This window comes from Doryrhamphus excisus, linkage group LG12, assembly GCF_037039965.1.
Source record: "Doryrhamphus excisus strain RoL-2023G ecotype Guam linkage group LG12, RoL_Dexc_Guam_v1.1, whole genome shotgun sequence".
NCBI classification, from domain to species: Eukaryota; Metazoa; Chordata; class Actinopteri; order Syngnathiformes; family Syngnathidae; genus Doryrhamphus; species Doryrhamphus excisus.
The window spans coordinates 19,072,213-19,092,410 of NC_136368.1; the positions used below are offsets into that span (position 1 = coordinate 19,072,213).

General features: G+C 42.9%; 2 protein-coding genes and 1 long non-coding RNA gene across 3 annotated transcripts in view; 1 reads left to right on the forward strand and 2 right to left on the reverse strand.

Annotated features, from left to right (window-relative positions):
• LOC144901577 (uncharacterized) overlaps positions 1–4,352 on the reverse strand; it is a 20,016-nt gene extending 15,664 nt beyond the window's left edge. The window contains exons 1-3 of the long non-coding RNA XR_013629633.1: positions 4,274–4,352; positions 1,038–1,137; positions 842–954 (exon numbers count right to left, since the gene is read on the reverse strand). This is a non-coding gene — a long non-coding RNA (uncharacterized LOC144901577). The remainder of the gene's footprint in view (positions 1–841; positions 955–1,037; positions 1,138–4,273) is intronic.
• LOC131136034 (collagen alpha-2(VI) chain-like) overlaps positions 1–11,093 on the forward strand; it is a 12,666-nt gene extending 1,573 nt beyond the window's left edge. The window contains exons 2-28 of the mRNA XM_058082497.2: positions 619–795; positions 869–1,479; positions 1,576–1,596; positions 2,483–2,548; positions 3,339–3,392; positions 3,466–3,510; positions 3,590–3,616; positions 3,682–3,708; positions 3,796–3,840; positions 3,912–3,965; positions 4,034–4,096; positions 5,360–5,422; positions 5,503–5,556; positions 5,618–5,653; positions 5,728–5,790; positions 5,978–6,040; positions 6,931–6,993; positions 7,082–7,144; positions 7,246–7,296; positions 7,911–8,009; positions 8,215–8,277; positions 8,351–8,386; positions 9,330–9,375; positions 9,453–9,605; positions 9,684–10,139; positions 10,206–10,244; positions 10,341–11,093. Coding sequence (XP_057938480.2) covers positions 648–795; positions 869–1,479; positions 1,576–1,596; positions 2,483–2,548; positions 3,339–3,392; positions 3,466–3,510; positions 3,590–3,616; positions 3,682–3,708; positions 3,796–3,840; positions 3,912–3,965; positions 4,034–4,096; positions 5,360–5,422; positions 5,503–5,556; positions 5,618–5,653; positions 5,728–5,790; positions 5,978–6,040; positions 6,931–6,993; positions 7,082–7,144; positions 7,246–7,296; positions 7,911–8,009; positions 8,215–8,277; positions 8,351–8,386; positions 9,330–9,375; positions 9,453–9,605; positions 9,684–10,139; positions 10,206–10,244; positions 10,341–10,939 — 3,108 coding nt within the window. The 5' untranslated portion in view covers positions 619–647 and the 3' untranslated portion in view covers positions 10,940–11,093. The remainder of the gene's footprint in view (positions 1–618; positions 796–868; positions 1,480–1,575; positions 1,597–2,482; positions 2,549–3,338; positions 3,393–3,465; positions 3,511–3,589; positions 3,617–3,681; positions 3,709–3,795; positions 3,841–3,911; positions 3,966–4,033; positions 4,097–5,359; positions 5,423–5,502; positions 5,557–5,617; positions 5,654–5,727; positions 5,791–5,977; positions 6,041–6,930; positions 6,994–7,081; positions 7,145–7,245; positions 7,297–7,910; positions 8,010–8,214; positions 8,278–8,350; positions 8,387–9,329; positions 9,376–9,452; positions 9,606–9,683; positions 10,140–10,205; positions 10,245–10,340) is intronic.
• On the reverse strand, positions 10,791–20,163 carry LOC131136035 (X-ray repair complementing 5). Its single transcript, XM_058082500.2, has 21 exons — positions 20,065–20,163; positions 19,536–19,649; positions 19,276–19,459; positions 19,150–19,198; positions 18,949–19,071; positions 17,943–18,122; positions 17,701–17,815; positions 17,365–17,503; positions 16,123–16,235; positions 15,994–16,056; positions 15,790–15,927; positions 15,616–15,703; positions 14,589–14,719; positions 14,236–14,432; positions 13,216–13,330; positions 13,053–13,122; positions 12,830–12,939; positions 12,509–12,605; positions 12,312–12,379; positions 11,450–11,524; positions 10,791–11,294 (listed from the first exon to the last, which is right to left on the reverse strand). Exons 1-21 carry the CDS (start codon positions 20,077–20,079, stop codon positions 11,280–11,282), a joined length of 2,199 nt encoding a protein of 732 aa, XP_057938483.2. The 5' UTR covers positions 20,080–20,163; the 3' UTR covers positions 10,791–11,279.
• Positions 20,164–20,198: the final 35 nt, after the last annotated feature.

The window sequence follows — 20,198 nt, forward strand, 5'->3', positions numbered from 1 at the left end:
CATCCCGCCTCTTGTTAGTTTTTTACATTTTTAAGACTGATAAGTTTTAGCTATCATTTCAAATCAACACACTCATTCAGAGATAGTTGGTGGGTAGACAAATTATTTTTTCAGATTAAAATGAACAAAGCATCCCTACTTTTTTTTATTTACAACATATTGCGCAACTGCAGGGTCTTGAGACACATGCTAACTCGCAAACTAGAGCGCTAGCAACCTAAACGGTAGCCTTCAAGTTATTTCCTTTCAACTTAAACAGCCAAAAACTTACCACTTCCACACGGATAGGGAGGATAACTATTAACAGTTATTTAACCTTTAACATGAACATTAATCAAACGTAATAATTTTTTCTGGGTACATGATACCATACAGCATCCATATCAAACTTGCGCGGGCCGCACTAACAAACTTTCATATCAAGGCGGGGGCCTAAAACTAGTGTCCTGCGGGCCACATTTGGCCCGCGGGCCGCGTGTTTGAGACCCCTGGTTTAAAACAATGATAAACATTACCGGTTGCCATGGTATGATGAAGACACATCTGTTTGACATCTGGTCCCTGCTTTTCAAGTGAAGCCCTCTGCAAGTTAAACCACTTCTTCTCTGTCTTACTTAGTTCAGCAAAGAGGGGGTCTTTCCGACACAATGGCAATAATTCATATACCAGAGTTCATCTTACTGTACATGGTCCATGCAGCCATCCCTCAAGGACTGACCCCTCGTGGACCACGGCCAATTTCACTCCCGAGAGACAATCCAGATCAGAATCCACCAATCCCAGAAGGTTGTGAGAGTGAGTTTTGATTGGACGCATGTATGGAAAATGATTTATTACAAACCTTACAGTCCAAGTTCCCGGTCTCCAGGCAGATTGGTCAACTGTCCCATCAAGCTCTTCTTCACCGTTGACACTTCCGAGACCATTGCCCTGCAGGAGTCCCCGCCTGGAATACTGGTGGAAAACATCAAGGAGTTCATGCGGGTTTTTGCTCAGAGGCTGGAAGATGAGGAGTACCGGGATCGGGTCCGCATTACCTGGTCTATCGGAGGTCTACACTTCTCTCAGACTCAAGTGGTCTTCAGCCAGTTTGCAACTCGAGAGAGCTTCATCAGGAGTCTCAGTGGCATTCGATACCTGGGCAAAGGCACCTACATCGACTGCGCTCTCCGAAATACGACGTATCACATGACTCAGCACTACGCGGGAACAAGCGCTGCTCTTTTCTCTGTGGTCATCACAGACGGTCACGTGACAGGAAGTCCCTGCGGCGGTATTAAAATGACGGCGGAGAAGGCCCGAGAGCAGGGAATTGGCGTTTTCTCCGTAGCGGCATCCAGGTCCGTGGATGAGACGGGAATGATGGAGATTGCCAGTTCACCAGCTGAGGTCTTCCGGAATGACTACTTAGCTGTGGAGATCGTCAACGGCAGGCCGAGAATAAAGACGGACTCCATTGATCGTATTATAAAAACCATGGTGATCTCCTGCTTTGAATGTTAAACCAAGTCTAATAGATTGATGCTACCATCATCATCATCATCATCATCATTCACTTAAATCTTTTCCTTGCAGAAATACCAAGCTTATTCCGAGGTAAGAAACAGTACCAGGTATGACGTGTCTTCTTATGGGCTTGCTCAGTAATGCAAGCCCCATAGACAGCAGCAGTCTATGGGGCTTGCATTACTGAGCAAGCCCATATTGTTATTCCTTGTGAACGTTTTGTGTAACCATGGCGACGCTATTCACCAAAACGTTCAAAAATGAGCCACTAGATTAGGTACACCTGTTCTATTTTTAGAACAGCCGCATTCCAGGGAAAACGAGAATTTACAGACTTTTCACAGCCTTGTAAGCTCAGGCATACGGCCACGTAGAAACGTGATTAACGGCTCATTTTTTTTTTTTAGATAAACTTCTCAACTCTCTCTGTGGCTAAATGCTAATTGCTAGCATGTTAGCATTGAAGCTAATTTACTCATGTCTAAAGGCAAATACACACATGGCATGATGTAGGGAGGTTAAAGGACGAACTTGGCACTTTCTAGGTGCTAGCATGGTAGCCGTTAGCATGTTAGCATTTAAGCTAATTTACTCATGTCTAAAGGCAAATACACTCATGGCGTGATGTGGGGACACTATGGGCCTGCCCCAAACTTTTCGGGACCTGAGGCTGTCTTGCTAGGTGCTAGCATGGTAGCCGTTAGGATGTTATCATTTAAGCTAATTTACTAATGTCTAAAGGCAAATAGACACATGGCATGATGTGGGGAGACTATGGGACTGCATCAACCTTTTCAGTACTTGAGGTTGTCTTGCTAGTTGCCAGCACGGTAGCCGTTGGCACACCGGGGCCCGAGGTTCACAGCACAGGTGGCAAGCCCATCAAAATTTCTGCGGGAATTTTCTAGTTAAGTCTTACAGTTTGTCACCTGAATGGAATATTATTTTTGTTTTCTCTCAAACACTGTATCTGTAGTGCTACCAACAGGGCTGCATTGAAACTCCTGGGATCCCTGGACCAAGGGGACCTCGAGGGCCAAAGGTAAGCTTAAAATCGACCATCTTTGGATCAATGAAATGAGATTGAATGGATGGGCTGGGGTGGTCAGTTGGGATGGTGTCAGTTCTCAAAGGCCGGATAGGATGGGATGGTTTGATTGTGATGTCTGCATTAAGATGGGATCGTGGGATTGGAATGGAGGGTGTGTGACTGCTATTGTAAAGGATGGGATGGAATGTTTGGGTTGGGATGATTGGGGTTGAGATGAAATGGCTGAGAATGGATGGTGTGGTTTTTTGGTGAATTGGCGACTCCAAATTGTCCATAGATATGAATGTGAGTGTGAATGGTTGTTTGTCTATATGTGCCATGTGATTGGCTGGCCACCAGTCCAGGGTGTACCCCGCCCCTCGCCCGAAGACAGCTGGGATAGGCTCCAGCAACCCCGCAACCCTCAAGAGGATAAGCGGTAGAAAATTAATGAATGAATGTTGCCTCTGTTGCACATCAGTGGAGTGGTTAGCACGCAGGTCTCACACCTAGGAGACCCGGGTTCAATTCCACCCTCGGTCATCTCTGTGTGGAGTTTGCATGTTCTGCGTGGGTGTATGCGTGGGTTTTCTCCGGGTACTCTGGTTTCGTCCCACATTCCAAAAACATGCTAGGTTAATTAGCGACTTCAAATTGTCCATAGGTATGAATGTGAGTGTGAATGGTTGTTTGTCTATATGTGCCCTGTGATTGGCTGGCTTGGCTGTGATTGCGATTAGCAGCAATACGGACCCAACAAGGTACACAAACACAAATAATATTTGCTATAATATCAATACAGGGTCCAAAAGGGGACAGAGGTCTTCCGGGGCCACAAGGTGCAAAGGGAAAACAGGTAAGACGGTTGTGCAGATACTGAATCCTCTCTACTGAGACAAAGATTCTGAATATGACTTTTCCTAAAACAGGGTGATCCTGGCATTGAGGGTCCGATCGGACGTCCCGGACTAAAGGTTAGCTTAGGGTTACTAACCAAGTGTATCCATGTTGTTTCCATCTCAAAAACATGCCCTTCTTTGTGCTCTGACGTAGGGAGAGGTCGGGTTGAAGGGTGAGAAGGTGAGAGCGAATGTTCTTAGTGTTCCTCAGATGATCTACCAGTCTTACAACTTTCTTCCCATCAGGGAGAAATGGGAACAAGCGGAGCAAAGGTACTTTTAATAGGATTGCTATAATAAATTATATACAGTAGCAACATTGCCGCCATGTTCGGTTTGTATTGATCTCCAAATGCTCAGGGTTTGGTCGGAGTACCTGGCAGGAATGGAACTGACGGACAAAAGGTGAGCTTTGGACAATTGATAATGAATGTCCAACTGGGTGTAGCTAATGTTCCATATGGTGATGTGTTCAGGGTAAAATCGGCCATATTGGAGCTCTTGGCTGCACAGGGGAACCAGGCGACAAAGTAGGTTAATTTTGTTTCCTTATAGTGAACTTTATAAGTAACATATTGTTTTTTGTGTCTATAAAAAGGGACAAGATGGCTTCCCAGGAGATGCTGGTGATACTGGACCACCAGGTGGAAAAGGAGAAAAGGTTTGAAGCAAAAAAAATAAATAAATAAATCAAGTTTCTTAGGTTTCTAGATCGTCTACGGAGAAGATGAAGTTTTAATAGCATGGGGGGGGGATCGCTCTGAATGTTCTAAACCCCTGTTTCCAAGCCAGGGTAATGCTGCTTGGAGGAATTGTGCCATAGAAGAACTTTACTTACGTGATGGATGCACGACAAGAACCTGAAGAAGCTGATGTTGTTCTTCTTTAAACAGCAAACAAGAAAACAGCATCCTTGGTGATGTTTGATGTATTAGAACATTCCTGAAAGAGAGAGGTCACATGACTACTTGACTGTTGAGTAGGTGTTTGGTTGGTGACCAAAAGTCCTCTTTTGCCAGGACATGTTCATTTTCATGCCCTGTCGTCCTGTTTTGATTTTTTTTAATTTTATTTTATTGTGTGCAATAAAAATGTCCTGATTTTCCGTGTTTTTTTACCGGGCCCTTAAAATGGCAGGCATTAGGGAATTCTGCTGCATGTGACTAAAAATATAATTACTTCTTTGTTATACATAATTACTGCAAAATATATTCATATAGGCGGCACAGCGTTTGAGTGGGTAGCGCGCAGACCTCACAGCTAGGAGACCAGGGATCAATTCCACCCTCGGCCATTCCTGTGTGGAGTTTGCATGTTCTCTCCGGGTTTTCTCCGGGTACTCCGGTTTTCTCCCACATTCCAAAAACATGCTAGGTTAATTAGCGACTCCAAATTGTCCATAGGTATGAATGTGAGTGTGAATGGTTGTTTGTCTATATGTGCCCTGTGATTGGCTGGCCACCAGTCCGGGGTGTATCACGCCTCTCGCCTGAAGCCAGCTGGGATAGGCTCCAGCGGTAGAAAATGAATGAATGAATGAATTAATATTAATATAGGCTGCACAGTAGTCGAGTGGTTAGCGTGCAGACCTCACAGCTAGGAGACCAGGGTTCAATTCCACCCTCGGCCATCTCTGTGTGGAGTTTGCATGTTCTCCCCGTGCATGCGTGAGTTTTCTCCGGGTACTCCGGTTTCCTCCCACATTCCAAAAACATGCTAGGTTAATTGAATGTCCTTGTGAGGATAAGCGGTAAAAAATAAATGAATATATTAATATAGAAAATATTAAGTTCTTTTGTTATTCATTTGTCCAGTTAGGCTTGACAAGAAAGGAACGTGGCTCCTGCTTTCAAGACATATTTTTGTAGGCATAATAAATCATGATTAACCTCCAAATTAATTAATCTGAATTTGTGTCTTTCAGGGTGACCTTGGTCTACCCGGGAAATCAGGTCCTCAAGGCCCCGAAGGTGAACTAGGAGCAAAGGTAAAAAAAAAAAACAATAACAAACTAATACCGCCTCTGAAAATCCCAAAGACAAAAACACGTAGACTGACTGTGTGCAGGGCGAAAGAGGAATCCCAGGAAATCCAGGAGCCCCGGGAGAAAAGGGACCACGGGTACGAATGAAGCTTGTTTTAATGGTCTTCAATTGCCAAATAACAATACGACTCTTTCAAGGGACCTCGTGGCTTACCTGGACCAAAAGGCGAAGTGGTATATTTCTACAATATGATCATCAATGATGGACTTCGGGTGACTTTGTCAAGAACTGTTCCAAACGTCCACAGGGAAGGAGAGGGCATCCAGGACCAAAAGGAGCTCAAGGATTTGTTGGCAAAAAGGGAGAGAAGGTGAAACAATCACTCCGAATTGAAACCAGAAGTTTACATACAATCTGTAAAAAGCTAAGTAAGAGGTCATGTGACTCGAATATTATTTTTATAAAAGAAGTTAAGCACTGTAAAATATAAAAACAATATTTAACATTACATTAGTAGAGTATAATAATGTCACTAATTACCTGGCTCTCATTTGAAGGGGGAACGAGCGCCACTGGGACGCAGGGGACATCCAGGGGAGGAAGGACTCAAGGGAGCAAAGGTGAGCTTTCCGAGGATATTCCCAAGTCATCCTTGGACTAAGATTGGGAAAAACTCTTTGATCGAAACATATTTTGGTGAAAAATTTTCCACAAAGCGGCTGCACGGTGTTCGAGTGGTTAGCACGTAGACCTCACAGCTAGGAAACCCGGGTTCAATTCCACCCTCGGCCATCTCTGTGTGGAGTTTGCATGTTCTCCCACCGTGCATGCGTTTTCTCCGGGTACTCCGGTTTCCTCCCACATTCCAAAAAACATGCTAGGTTAATTAGCGACTCAAAATTGTCCATAGGTATGAATGTGAGTGTGAATGGTTGTTTGTCTATATGTGCCCTGTGATTGGCCGGCCACCAGTCTAGGGTGTACCCCGCCTCTCGCCTGAAGACAGCTGGGATAGGCTCCAGCACCCCCCACGACCCTCGTGAGGATAAGTGGTAGAAAATGAATGAATGAATGAGTTCTCCTCCTATTTTGTGTGGAAGTGGTAACTTTTTGGCTTCTTATTTTGTCTTTCCCCACCCTTGGCCATCTTTGTATGGAGTTTGCATGTTCTCCCCGTGCATGCGTGGGTTTTCTCCGAGTACTCCGGTTTCATCCCACATTCCAAAAACACGCTAGGTTAATTAGCGACTCCAAATTGTCCATAGGTATGAATGTGAGTGTGAATGGTTGTTTGTCTATATGTGCCCTGTGATTGGCTGGCCACCAGTCCAGGGTGTACCCCGCCTCTCGCCCGAAGACAGCTGGGATAGGCTCCAGCACCCCCCGCGACCCTCGTGAGGATAAGCGGTAGAAAATGAATGAATTAATTTTCTACAAAGCTAGCACACATGCTAGCTAAATTCTGAGTCAAATTCTAATGTTTCAACTGGGCTCCAACTTCTGTTTTTAGGGGGCCCCTGGACTGCCAGGACCAAGGGGTCCACCCGGAGACCCAGGGAGCTCTGGAGCAAATGTGGGTTATTCAAAACATCCAACAATAGTTTACTTTGAGAACAAGATAATGACACATAACACATACTAATGAATTTTACGCAAAGCAGGGCACCATGGGGAATCCTGGAGATCCTGGATCGAGAGGAGACCCAGGCACCCAAGGACCAACGGTAGCAAAAATAGATGAAATTGAGAATGAATTTGTTTTATGAGCTAGCCCCGCAATTTGAGATCTGTGTACTTATATCGAATTGGTTCTGTTTTCGAAAAGGGTGACAAAGGAAGACAAGGATTCAGCTACCCTGGACCAAGAGGACCTACTGTAATGTTCCCTTTCTGGCATAAAATACTGCATACACTACCGCTCAAAAGTTTGGGATCACTTGCAAATTTGGTTGTTTTCATGCATTTCACAAACATTTTTTTCCATTTCACAAACATTTTTCAAAGAAGGATGTACATTTTTGCATAGAGGCCTACTATCAACAACTGTCAGTCCTCGGCATCAATCTCCTGGTATGCCTAATGCTAATCCAAGTTAATCATTTTATAAGGATAATATATGATTAGAAAACCCATCTAAAAATCTAAACAAAAACCTCTTACCATGCTGTTAACTACTCTCTTCAGAGAGCAGCACCAACTGGGTCTAACAAGGACATAAAAACGCTGCACAACTGTGCAAGAAGACAAATATCTGAGAGTGTGTACTTTAAGTCGTCACCTGGCAGCTGCCCTAATTAGTACCCGTCAAAAACCAGTCTCAGTATCAACAATGAAGCACAACTTCAGGATGCTGGACTTCATAGCAGGATTGCCAAGAAAAAGCCAAATCTCAGACTGGCTAAAAAAAAAAATTCCCAAGTGATCCCAAACTTTTGAGCGGTAGTGTACGTACTGTACACCTCCGGGAAGTAACTACTGTACATTCTACAGGGGGACAGAGGTATCCCAGGCGGAAAAGGACCGAGGGGCAGTCGAGGTGAATGTGGTGCGAAGGGAGAATCCGGCGACCCAGGTCCACGTGGAGAGTTTGTAAGTTTAACGCATTCATGGTTTATTAAAAATATAGCAAGATGGAGGGATGTACTGTTGATGCAACAGGAAATGTGTCAACAACTCCGAGAATCTCTGATGCTGGGTGCACAATTGAGACTTGAGCAGTTGACATCTGACGCCCACCAGGGTTCAGTCGATCGATTTCTGTCAATTGTGTGCTCTTTTTTTTTTACAAAATTAGGGGGAACCAGGTCAGGCGGGGGAGCCCGGAGCTCGAGGAACCAGGGGGCATCCTGGGCCCGATGTGAGCAATCAGTGCATACTTGACTGACTTTCAACAAGTGCATTACATAAGGACTCGTGATGCGTGTGTGCAGGGTGGCCGTGGACCAGAGGGCGATGCTGCACTCACTGTGAGTATATCCTTTAGGAGGCCTTTTGGTTGACAATTCATACTAATTATAGTCAGGGTGTTTATTCACCTAAGACAGGGGTCTCAAACACACGGTCCGCGGGCCAAATGTGGTCCGCAGGACACTACTTTGAGGCCCTCGCCTTGACATGAAAGTTTAATGTTAGTGCGGCCCGTGCAAGTTTGATATGGATACTGTATGGTATCATGTACCCAGAAAAAATTATTACGTTTGATTAATGTTCATGTTAAAGGTTAAATAACTGTTAATAGTTATCCTCCCTATATGTGTGGAAGTGGTAAGTTTTTGGCCATTTGAGTTTAAAGGAAATAACTTGAAGGCTACCGTTTAGGTCGCTAGCTCTCTAGTTTGCGAGTTAGCATGTGTCTCAAGACCCTGCAGTTGCGCAATATGTTGTAAATAAAAAGAGTATAAATGTGACTATAGTCGTGTTTTGTCATGTCTACAGGGCTCTAATAATGCTTTGTTCATTTTAATCAGAAAAAAATAATTTGTCTACCCACCAACTATATGTGGTTTTTTAAGTTTTTATTGTTTGCCGTTTTATTATTATTATATTTATTTATTACTGATTGATTGATTTTCAATCTTATTCACTTACTATGGTACCCATTATGTTATTGGATGGTCATATTTTTTTTATTTAAAAAAAAAACAAAAAAAACCTTAAACTGTATTATGGAAAGCAGGAAGTGAACAAACTTATATTTTAGTACCACTGCTACTTTTACCATCTGGTAAAAGTACCAGATGGAGGGGTAGGATGTAATAAGCTTTGCTTCTTCCTACTCCTTTCGGACATGTGGAACTGTGAACTGATTATGTGATGCATTCAATTGCAATCTGATGCATGTTCAAATTGAAAACACAAGTACTTATTTACGCAGCATTCATGGTATAACTGCATCACTTGTCACTGCAGGACTGCGACGTCATGACGTACATCAGGGAGACGTGCGGTTGTTGCGGTGAGTAAATATGATCACCGTGTGCACTCAAGTCCAGTAAGAAGATCTTTTAACATGCTTATGTTTTCTTGTCTCAGACTGCGAGAAGCGCTGCGGTGCACTGGACATTGTATTTGTAATAGATAGCTCAGAGAGCGTTGGTCTGACCAACTTCACCTTGGAAAAGAACTTTGTAATCAACACCATTAATCGTCTGGGATCAATGGCCGCTAACCCCGCGTCTCCGACTGGTAAGATTGCTACCATAAAACGCCTCAAGTGACAAGAGTTTTTTGTGTTCCAGAGTTTCTAACATCTGCCTCTTTCAGGTACAAGAGTTGGAGTTGTGCAGTACAGTCACAACGGGACCTTTGAGGCCATTCGTCTCGATGAACCCAACATAAACTCCATGTCTGCTTTTAAAATGGCGGTGAAAAATCTTCAGTGGATTGCCGGCGGCACCTTCACCCCCTCGGCTCTCAAGTTCGCTTACGATCACCTCATCAGGGACGGCAAGAGAGCCCGAGCCAAATTATCGGTGGTTGTGATCACAGATGGACGCTTCGATCCACGTGACGATGAGGATCTACTCAAATACCTTTGCCGGGACAGCAGCGTTGTGGTAAATGCAATCGGGGTCGGGGATATGTTTAGAAAAGCCCAGGATGACGAGATCCTGGGCTCCATAGCGTGCGACCAAAAGGAGCGAGTCACAGGGATGAAGAATTTCGTTGACTTGGTTGCAGAGGACTTCATAGACAAAATGGAGACTGTTCTTTGTCCCGGTCAGTGGTTAATACATTCACGGTCATGGTCTTAAATGTTGTTTTAACTATTGACTCCCCTTCCAGATCCAGTCGTTGTGTGCCCTGATCTCCCCTGCAAGACCGGTAGGTGCACCGGGTCTGGGTCTATTTTACCTAAGCTCAACCTCCAATAAAACTCAAATAGAAGCTTTTATTTTGTTATTTGTTCCGCCTTTTTAGAACCTGATGTGGCTCCCTGTGCCCAACGTCCAGTCGATTTGGTATTCCTGCTCGACGGTTCCGAACGCCTCGGAGTGCAGAACTTCCGTCACATCCGTGAATTCTTACAAATGGTGCCGGATAGACTGGTACTCGCCAGAACCAGAACAGATCGCCTGCGAGCTCGCTTGGCTCTGTTGCAATACGGCGATGACGGTGAGAACTTTGTGGCTTTCCCTCTCACGCACGACCCTGTTCTCATCGCCGACGGTATCGCGCGTTTGGGTTATCTGGACTCTTCATCGAGCGTGGGGGGGGCCATCACTCACGCCATTGATAGAGTACTAGGCAAAGGACCGGCTCGCCAGACGAGACGCCATGCAGAAATTGCATTTGTTTTCATCACAGATGGAGTCACAGATAAAAAGAACCTGGATGAAGCCGTTAGGGCCATGCGTGGGGCACAAGTGGTGCCCACGGTGATCGCCGCAGGGAATGACGTGGATCAAGAAGTCTTAATGAAACTGGCCATGGGAGATAAGAATGCCATATTCAGAGAAAAAGACTGGTCTGAGTGGCGGTCAGGCTTTTTTGACCATTTTTTCCGATGGATTTGTTAATGAGTAATCACGCTGGAGACGTATCTTGTATTGGTGCTACTGATGTTAATGCCATTTACTATTCCTCTTATGCACTGTACAATCTGACACTATATCCAATACACAATAAATCAGATTTAAGGTCGTAAACAGGCCGAGCTATATTACAGTGTTTTGGTTTTTTTTGTCAATTTTCGGAGCTCATTGTCCAATATTCAGCATTACAAAGAAAACAATATTAGTTTTGTTCAAAGTAGCAAAAGGTCTCCACGTGGGAGGTGAAACAATGGACGACTGGACAGATAAACACAGTGATGCATACTTTTCCGTTTTTTCGCAGTCGCTCCCATTGCCTTCTTTCTTACATCATGTCCAGCTGCACAGGAAGAAGGAGGAGGGGGGAAGGTTTTGAGTGTTTAAGATAAAGATTAGGCCTGGGACACACTGAGGCACTTCACTATGCAGGATTTTTTTTTTTTTTATATAAATGGGCCATATGTTTCGTAAAAGAATGAACGAAAAGATATTTACCAAGTCATCAACATCGCCAGTGTCATCTTCTGTTATTGCGACCGCTTCGTCTTTCTTCTCCTCAGCAAGCAGAAACTGAAGATACAGCAGATTTCAGTTTGAGGTGTGGTCAATGACAGGGTGCTTTTTTTTTGGAATATATATATACAAATATATGAAACATTACAGTGCATTTCTTACATTAATCAAAATATAACTTTCCATTATTTAGATTTGGATTCAACTATCTGATCACAAGCTCAAAAAGGAGTAGGCTGAAGCAAAAGCTTATAAATGCCGACCCCTTTTTGCAAGATATAATCATGTTCTTCTTCTTAATTTATTTCAGACATGCATACTATGTTATATTATTGTTTCTCACATATACACTTACAATACAATACACTTACAATATCTATTTATATATATATATACATATACACACATAACACCTCATTACTACACACGTCTGAAAAGGAGCAGGAAGAAGCAAAGCTTATTAAATCCTACCCCTTCTCCACGCCATAGCAGTTACCAATTCAATAAGTGAATTTTTTTTCCACTCATATAATCACAGAATCTTACATAAGACAAAACAACAAAAGAAGAGTGGGAACATCGGACACCCCAGCAAAACCCGAAGCACGCCACCAAGCCAACCCACCTGGCCCCGACCCCCCCTATAGTCCCTGAGTGCACCCACTCAGTGCCCAGCACCCCAGCAGTCCCCGCATAATATTATTATTGCTATAATCTTTCTCATTATTACCATTATTATTGTTGTCATCATTATTATAATCATAATTAATATTACCATTTTCATCATTATAGTTGTAATTTTTTTTTTTTTTTATTTTACAAACTTTGTGAGGGAGACAGTTACCTGAGTGGCTTCATGTTTGGATACAGAACTTCCTTGCACCTCGTCCTGGCTAATAAGAGATACGGCATCTATTGAGCAGGAAGCAGCAGGGTATGAGCAAAAAAAAAAAAAAAGATTCTTATTTAAATTCATTATTAAGACTTTTTGGAAATTTTGTGACATCACAAGCGCCGGAATGAATAGTTTGCTTAGCATACCTTGGACAAGCAGGTCCCAGAAGACCTCCAGCCCTCTTGTTGGGATGCTTCTTTTCAGGGACTGGAGGTAGCTGTTGTACGGATCGGCATTCCTCAGCTGTGTGCGCAAAGATAAGGAACATTTGGAATCCTTCAGACGTTTACCAAGAGAAGCACATTGACTTGCGAGCACGTTTGTGCAAGAACTGGCACCGGTTCAGCGTGTGATACATAAATCTCTCTTGACAAAAATGACTCGCGTTGATAACTCAACATGACGTGACCCAGAAGAGAAGCACCTGCGTGGATTCCCCAAATGGGAGATAGCGAATGTTTATTTACCTTTACTGACTGCTCTCTGAAGGCCTGGATACAGGTGATGCTTTTCATATAGTACTGCGTGTTCTTGTTGCCTAGCAACTGCTCGATTCTGTGAGTCAGCTGCTCGCAGGCTGGAGGCGGGAAAAAGGGAGGACACGGTTTCATCATCGCAGCCAAAGAGAAAGAGAATTACAAGAGCCGCCCATTAGTCGTGATAATGGCGTACTGGTCAGTGTGGCCTCACCTTTGTTGAATGGAAGTATTTTTTGCTTGATGAGGATGCGGAAATCCCGGGCAGGATCGACGCTTCCTACCTGTAAGCAACGAGGAATGAGATTCTTAGAGGTGTGAACAAAGGGTCAGTCCTATACTAGAACCTGACCCATCTATCCCACCCAGATTCTTACCGAAGTAACAGAACCTTCAGAAATGTCAGCCAGATTATACTCCTCCTCCTCCTCCTCCTCCTCCTCCGCAGGAGCAGCATCTCCTTTTGCCTTCTTGGCATCGGGCTGCTCTGAACTGTGAGTGGAAGGGGTCAGATAGAAGGAGCAACACATGACTAATCTAAACCATCTTCAAGACTCTAGCAGAGTCTGCGTTTAACAGTGCAGTAAAAAAAACACGCCGCCCGCGGGCCAAATGTGGCCCGCAGGACACTAGTTTGAGGCCCCCCGCCTTGATATGAAAGTTTAATGTTAATGCGGCCAGCGCAAGTTTGATATGGATGCTGTATGGTATCATGTACCCAGAAAAAATTATTACATTTCATTAATGTTCATGTTAAAGGTTAAATAACTGTTAATAGTTATCCTCCCTATCCGTGTGGAAGTGGTAAGTTTTTGGCTATTTAAGTTGAAAGGAAATAACTTGAAGGCTACCGTTTAGGTCGCTAGCTCTCTAGTTTGCGAGTTAGCATGTGTCTCAAGACCCTGCAGTTGCGCAATATGTTGTAAATAAAAAGAGTATAAATGTGACTATAGTCGTGTTTTGTCATGTCTACAGGGCTCTAATAATGCTTTGTTCGTTTTAATCTGAAAAAAATAATTTGTCTACCCACCAACTATATGTGGTTTCTTAATTTTTAATTATTTGCAGTTTTATTATTATTATTATATTTATTTATTTATTACTGATTGATTGATTTTCTTTATTCTTGATTTGTTTATTTATTTTTCATCTTATTTTGTGTAGAAAAATAAAAAGTAAGATATTTGAGAACAGTGGAATGTTTTATCAGAGCTTTTCTTGTAGAAAATTTGAACCAAAGCAAAGTTTTTTCATTTTTCTGTTTTTAATAAATGCGTTTTTTTTTTTTTTTTTTTTGAAAACCTGATGTGGCCCAGCCTCGCCCAGACCCTAGCTCCAGTGGCCCCCAGGTAAATTGAGTTTGAGACCCCTGCACTAGATCCAAAAACCAAACTTACTCTTTTCCAAAGATCTGAGCACTGGTCTTCAGCTTCTTTTTCTTCTCCACCTCTTTGAGAGGAAACATCCTTTTCACCTCCTCCAGTGGTGCTCCACAACGTTCCTTAATGACATCTGGGCGGTCAAGTACAGCTGCTAGCCATGGTTCCATTGGGGGTAAGGGGGTGCCGGGGTTGACAGCCCGATGATGTAAGCACTGAGAGATGGTTATTCCTTGTTTTATTTTTATGCTTTTCGTTATTCTTATTTTTACTTTCTACAAAATTCACCGTGGAGTTGCACTTAAATTTCGTTGTATGCAATACAATGACAATAAAGAAAAAATTTCTGAGGTAAAAACGGTGCACAGAACCTGGAAATGCCTCTGGAATTGCGGGTTAGGAATGTTGTGGACTTTGACCATGTCTTGTAGATCTCCATCTTCGTCCTGCTCCACCAACATCATGGAGTCAATGAGAGAGTCTACAGCCTGCAGCTGTGTGTCTGGGGATACACAATAATATCAGTTGGGATTGGGAATGCCAGAGATGTTTTCATTAAAGATTGTTTACTACACTGGCAGGCCAAAAAAAACTCTCTACTTCCAGGGAATGCCTTTAGTATTAATTACTGCATGCATTCTTTGTGGCATTGTTTCCACAACTTTCTGCAATTTCTGTCCAGAGTTTCATTATGGTTCTCTAACGTGATGATGACGTGATGAAAACTTTCTGTTTTGCAAAACATCTCAATAATTCTCAGTGGGCTTAGGTCTGGACACTCGAACCACACAATTTGAGCCGGTTGAATCCTGGCATTCCCGGCATGAATCCAGGCTCCAGCATCTCATTTTCCATTTATTTTGATGAAAATATTTTTCTCTCGCTGGGTATGACCAGATACAAAACGTCTGCCTGAGCTTGTTTCGTAAACGAGTAGCAGAACTTGGGGGAGGGCGGAGAGTTTATATGGCTTACAGCCACGTGCATATAAGGAAGTCTGCTCCTCTGTGACATCACAAAAGAACAGTTTTACCACGCCTTTTAAAAACGAGCATTTTGAGACATCTCAATAATTCTCAGTGGGTTTAGGTCTGGACACTCGAACCACACAATTTGAGCCGGTTGAATCCTGGCATTGTCATTTTATGGAATATTGGGATATTACAATGCCATCAGGGAAGAAAGAAAACAATAACCTGGTCATGCAGTATATTCAAGTAGTCCGTTTTTTGGCACACAAAATGTTGCGAGAACTAACCCAATCATATTTGTTTAGTTACGGTAAGCCCAGGGGGTGACATTTTTTTTTTTTTTTTGGTGCCAGTGTAGCTTGGCAATCCGAATAATAATAATAATAATAATAAAGTACAGTACAGTAATATCATCAGCAAACTATACCTGACGGTGTGAATTTCTTGCTGTCCAGAGACGCAAAGGTAAAGTGACTGAGGTCTTCCATGAAGGGAAGCTGGACGTATATCAGACACTGTAGAGATCAGCGTGTGTACAGTTAGCATAAGTAAAGCATTGCAGAACTGGATGGGATGGATGGTTCATTCTGCAAAAATATACCTCGTAGTGCTGCTTAATGCAAGGGAAAGCTGCTCCAATTTGAGGGTTAGCGCGCCGGTCGTAGGCGTAGCGAACGATGGCAACCATCTTGAGTTCATCCAGTGCCCGCACCAGAGCGGACAGCGCCACTCCGGCATGCTGATATCAGAAGAAATATATATTATTATGAACATAGCGTCACCTTTTTACTTTTTTTTTTTTTACCTGATCGTTAAGTGCAGCGAATATCTTGATGGCTTGATATCCCATGAAAGAATGGCGATGAACCTGCAGGCGGCACACATGAATAACACCGAAAATGTTGATGCCATGCGGAAATATAAATAACAGTACCAGATTCCGTTTGGTGAAGCCAAGAACAGAAAAGCACTTCCCATCGTGTTTGTACTTCATCTGCTCTTGATCCACTTTGGAGAAGGGAACAATATCACTTCCGTAGCAAAAACCTGGTAACACAGAACAGGAGCACTCATTATAACTCTTTTATACACTGCAATCAATGAATTGATCATCATGGAAATGATAATTGATTAATTCCATCTTGAGGCAAACTGAGGGGAAATGGAGTGCACTACAATAAGCAATTTATGTAATCAAATATCGTCAATGAGGGACTGATTGTTTTTATAAAATTATTTATTTATTTATTTATTATTTTTTGGTATGATACTATTTGACACTAGCATGGAAACATATCATCATGCTTACATATTTACAAAAGTAATACATGGTTTTTGCCCGAAAAATTACACAATTATGTCTAACATACTCGTTGAGGGCTGCACGGCGGTCGAGTGGTTAGCGCGCAGACCTCACAGCTAGGAGTTTTGCATGTTCTCCCCGTGCATGCGTGGGTTTTCTCCGGGTACTCCGGTTTCCTCCCACATTCCAAAAACACGCTAGGTTAATTAGCGACTCCAAATTGTCCATAGGTATGAATGTGAGTGTGAATGGTTGTTTGTCTATATGTGCCCTGTGATTGGCTGGCCACCAGTCCAGGGTGTACCCAAAGTCATATGTAGTATTCCGGTCACTCTGCATCAGTAATACATTGATGGGACATTGCCTTACATTACATTACCTTAATAGTCCGGTGTAGTCAGCCATGACATGATAAAGTAGGGAAAAAAGCTGTGATTGGCTGGCCACCAGTCCAGGGTGTACCCCGCCTCTCGCCCGAAGACAGCTGGGATAGGCTCCAGCATCTCATTTTCCATTTATTTTGATGAAAATATTTTTCTCTCGCTGGGTATGAGCTTGTTTCGTAAACAAGTAGCAGAGCTTGCGGGAGGGCGGAGAGTTTATATGGCTTACAGCCACGTGCATATAAGGAAGTCTACTCCTCTGTGACATCACAAAAGAACAGTTTTACCACGCCTTTTAAAAACGAGCATTTTGAGACATCCCAAACTTCTTTCAGGGCTCACTCCCGAATGCGTAAACCTCATTATAAGAAACTTTGGTGTCGTTTAACACGAGAATACTACATTCTAACTACATTTATAAGTCAGAAAAGTGGAAAAAAGCACAATATGCCTCTTTTAAAGATGTAGTTTGAATAAGTAGTTTAAATACCTTGAATAATGTCGTCCTTTGGCACCTCCGTCTCGTTGTCATCATCCAGACAGTACACGGTCTCTCTCTTCACGTCGTCCTTCTGATTGCTCTGAGCATCAACCTTGAGCCACGTTTTCTTCAGCTTCTCCTCGGTCACCTGGTTGGACACAAGCAGGATAAATTGTGAAAATAAATTTTGGACTTTCGATAAAGGAAACGGATAGAATGAACATGTGGATCATGGAGCATCCACAACCACGGTGAGCGGTGGGTGACCATGACCACCACCAACAGGAACACAGTGTTGTGATGAGTGAGTGTCCAATTATCCAATGTTCTTATCAAACCACATACAGCTTTGAAGCCAACGATGCGGATGGACAGACTGCTGCCGATGGTCAGCTGACAGGGCCAGGCCATAGGTCGTCTCTCAATGCACTTAAACATGTGAAGTTGCTCAATTGCGTTCCTACAAGTTGTTCAAACAGAGCGCAAATTGTTACGTCATCAAGAAATGGGATTATTCCAATTTAAAAATAGAAGAGAAAAAAACAACAACAATAGTGAGCATCTAGTGTTGACGAAAGCCTTCAAACCTCAGCGTGTAAATTTGATCAAGACCTTCCTGCTCATCCAGGTTGAGCATGATGTGTTTGACCATTTCCAGTCCGCTCTTCTGCTCCCTGGAAAGACCTTTGCCGGAGCCAGGGGTACCAGGACCTCCTCTGCCCGCATCCCCAGCATCTTTTGCTTCATCTTCAACAGGAAAGGGTAAACTGAAAAGTAAATGCAAATATTTTTAATAGAATATTTTCATTCATTCATTTTCTACAGCTTATCCTCACGAGGGTCGCGGGGGTGCTGGAGCCTATCCCAGCTGTCTTTGGGCGAGAGGCGGGCTACACCCTGGACTGCTGGCCAGCCAATATAGACAAATATATAGACATATAGACAAATATATAGACACATAGACAAAGACACAGTTGCATCTCTCCCAGTCAGTGAGAGTGACAGGAAGAAAAGCTCTCTCTCTCGATTAGGGTGAAGTCATTTGGCACCACCAGTTTGCATCTTTATCCAGATCCTCACCAAAATCTAATGGGTTCCTGAGTTTTTATGGTGTTTGGTATTTCATTCATTCTCTACTGCTTATCCTGACAAGGGTCGCGGGGGGTGCTGGAGCCTATCCCAGCTGTGTTCGGGTACACCCTGGACTGGTGGCCAGCCAATCACAGGGCACATATAGACAAACAACCATTCACACTCATGTCTCACACATTTCCTGTGGACAAAATATTTATTTTGGGTGCAGCGCCTGTTTGTTCAAGCTGAAGCAACCTGCAATTAATTGTGGCATGCACTATGACCCATTTATGATTGCACTAAAATTAATATATCTGCTCCTGTGCAATACTATGTGTATATTTTGGATATCTTGTTAAATTGTCTTTTTTTACTCTACTTTTATGTACTTTTTTTTTTTAAACTTGACTACTGCACTGAAAGGAGAAGCTCTCCAATCTCGTTGTACATCTTGTATAATGACAATAAAGGCCATTCCATTCCATATTAGAGGGAAAGGTGACTAGATTTGGAGCTTACAAGAACTGCAAGGTGATGCCAGCTTGCTTGAGGTTTTCAATGATGACGTCCAGTTGCTCAGAGTCTGCTTCAGTAGCGAGGTCACTCAACAAGGCGATGTTGAGTCGGTCATAACTTTTCCCACTGAAAAAAAAAATTATGTCAGATAAGAACACTGTCGTACATTTGTATATACCATGAGTTATCAAATAGAGAGCTTACTTTGTTCCTGTTTGAAGGAGATCCATGCAGACAACGAGGGCATCCAACCCTGTAACATTTGTTAAGGTATTCAACAAGTTTCATGGTTTTCTTGCATTAGCGGGTGTACAATATGTAGAAAGATACAGTCAGCCTGCTGATTCTCTGGGTGGACCTGATTCTCAATCTCCTCCAGAAGCTCCAGATCAGGTATCATCAGGTTGCGGTGTACAGTGATGTTCTGGTACTGGTCATCCTGGGCCAGCGGGTTCTCGGTGGAGTCAGTGCCGAATAGAACCAATGCTAATTCATCCTTAGCTTCTGCAAATACCTGACATTTAAATTGCAATAATTTGTATCATGTGTGTAACCCATTTCGAATGTACTATATTTGTGTCCGAGGTTACCTGACGTTGGACAAACTTCTGAACGACTTTTTTGGCTTGTTCAAATGATGATTCTTCACCAAATGCTGAGTTGGACATGGAAAAGCCCACGTCCATGCACAGCACCAGAAACGACTGCAGTAAACAGAAAATAAAACCAATAAACTTTTTATATCTGACTGCTGTGCCCCGCCCGGCTTTTAATAATGTTTTAATTGTGTATTAACCAATGAATGTTGTATTTTGGTGCGTCTTCCTTTCTGTTTACTTGCTTTATTCAACTTCATTCTTCTGTAAAGCGTCTTTGAGTATTTTGAAAAGCGCTATACAAATAAAATGTATTATTACTATTATTATAAACGTTTTGCTATGGTTCCTATCAGGCTTGTCAACTTGCCCCCATTCGCCGCCGTCAACATGTCCCAACATGCCTTTTCCCTCCATGAAACACGCACCGTTACCAGGTAGAAAACCAACTGACAAAGTATATATCGTAGAAAGTGTTAGCAATTAAATATAAATTAAAATACTTCAATATAAATGTACTTACTTTTGACTTGGCCATATTGTTTTCGTTTCCCCGCTTTCTACCGCTGTGTTACCCGTTAAAAGATCCGGAGCAAACACGAGTTCACTTCCTGGATACAAACAAAATAGTTCCGCAAATACGAGTTCACTTCCTGG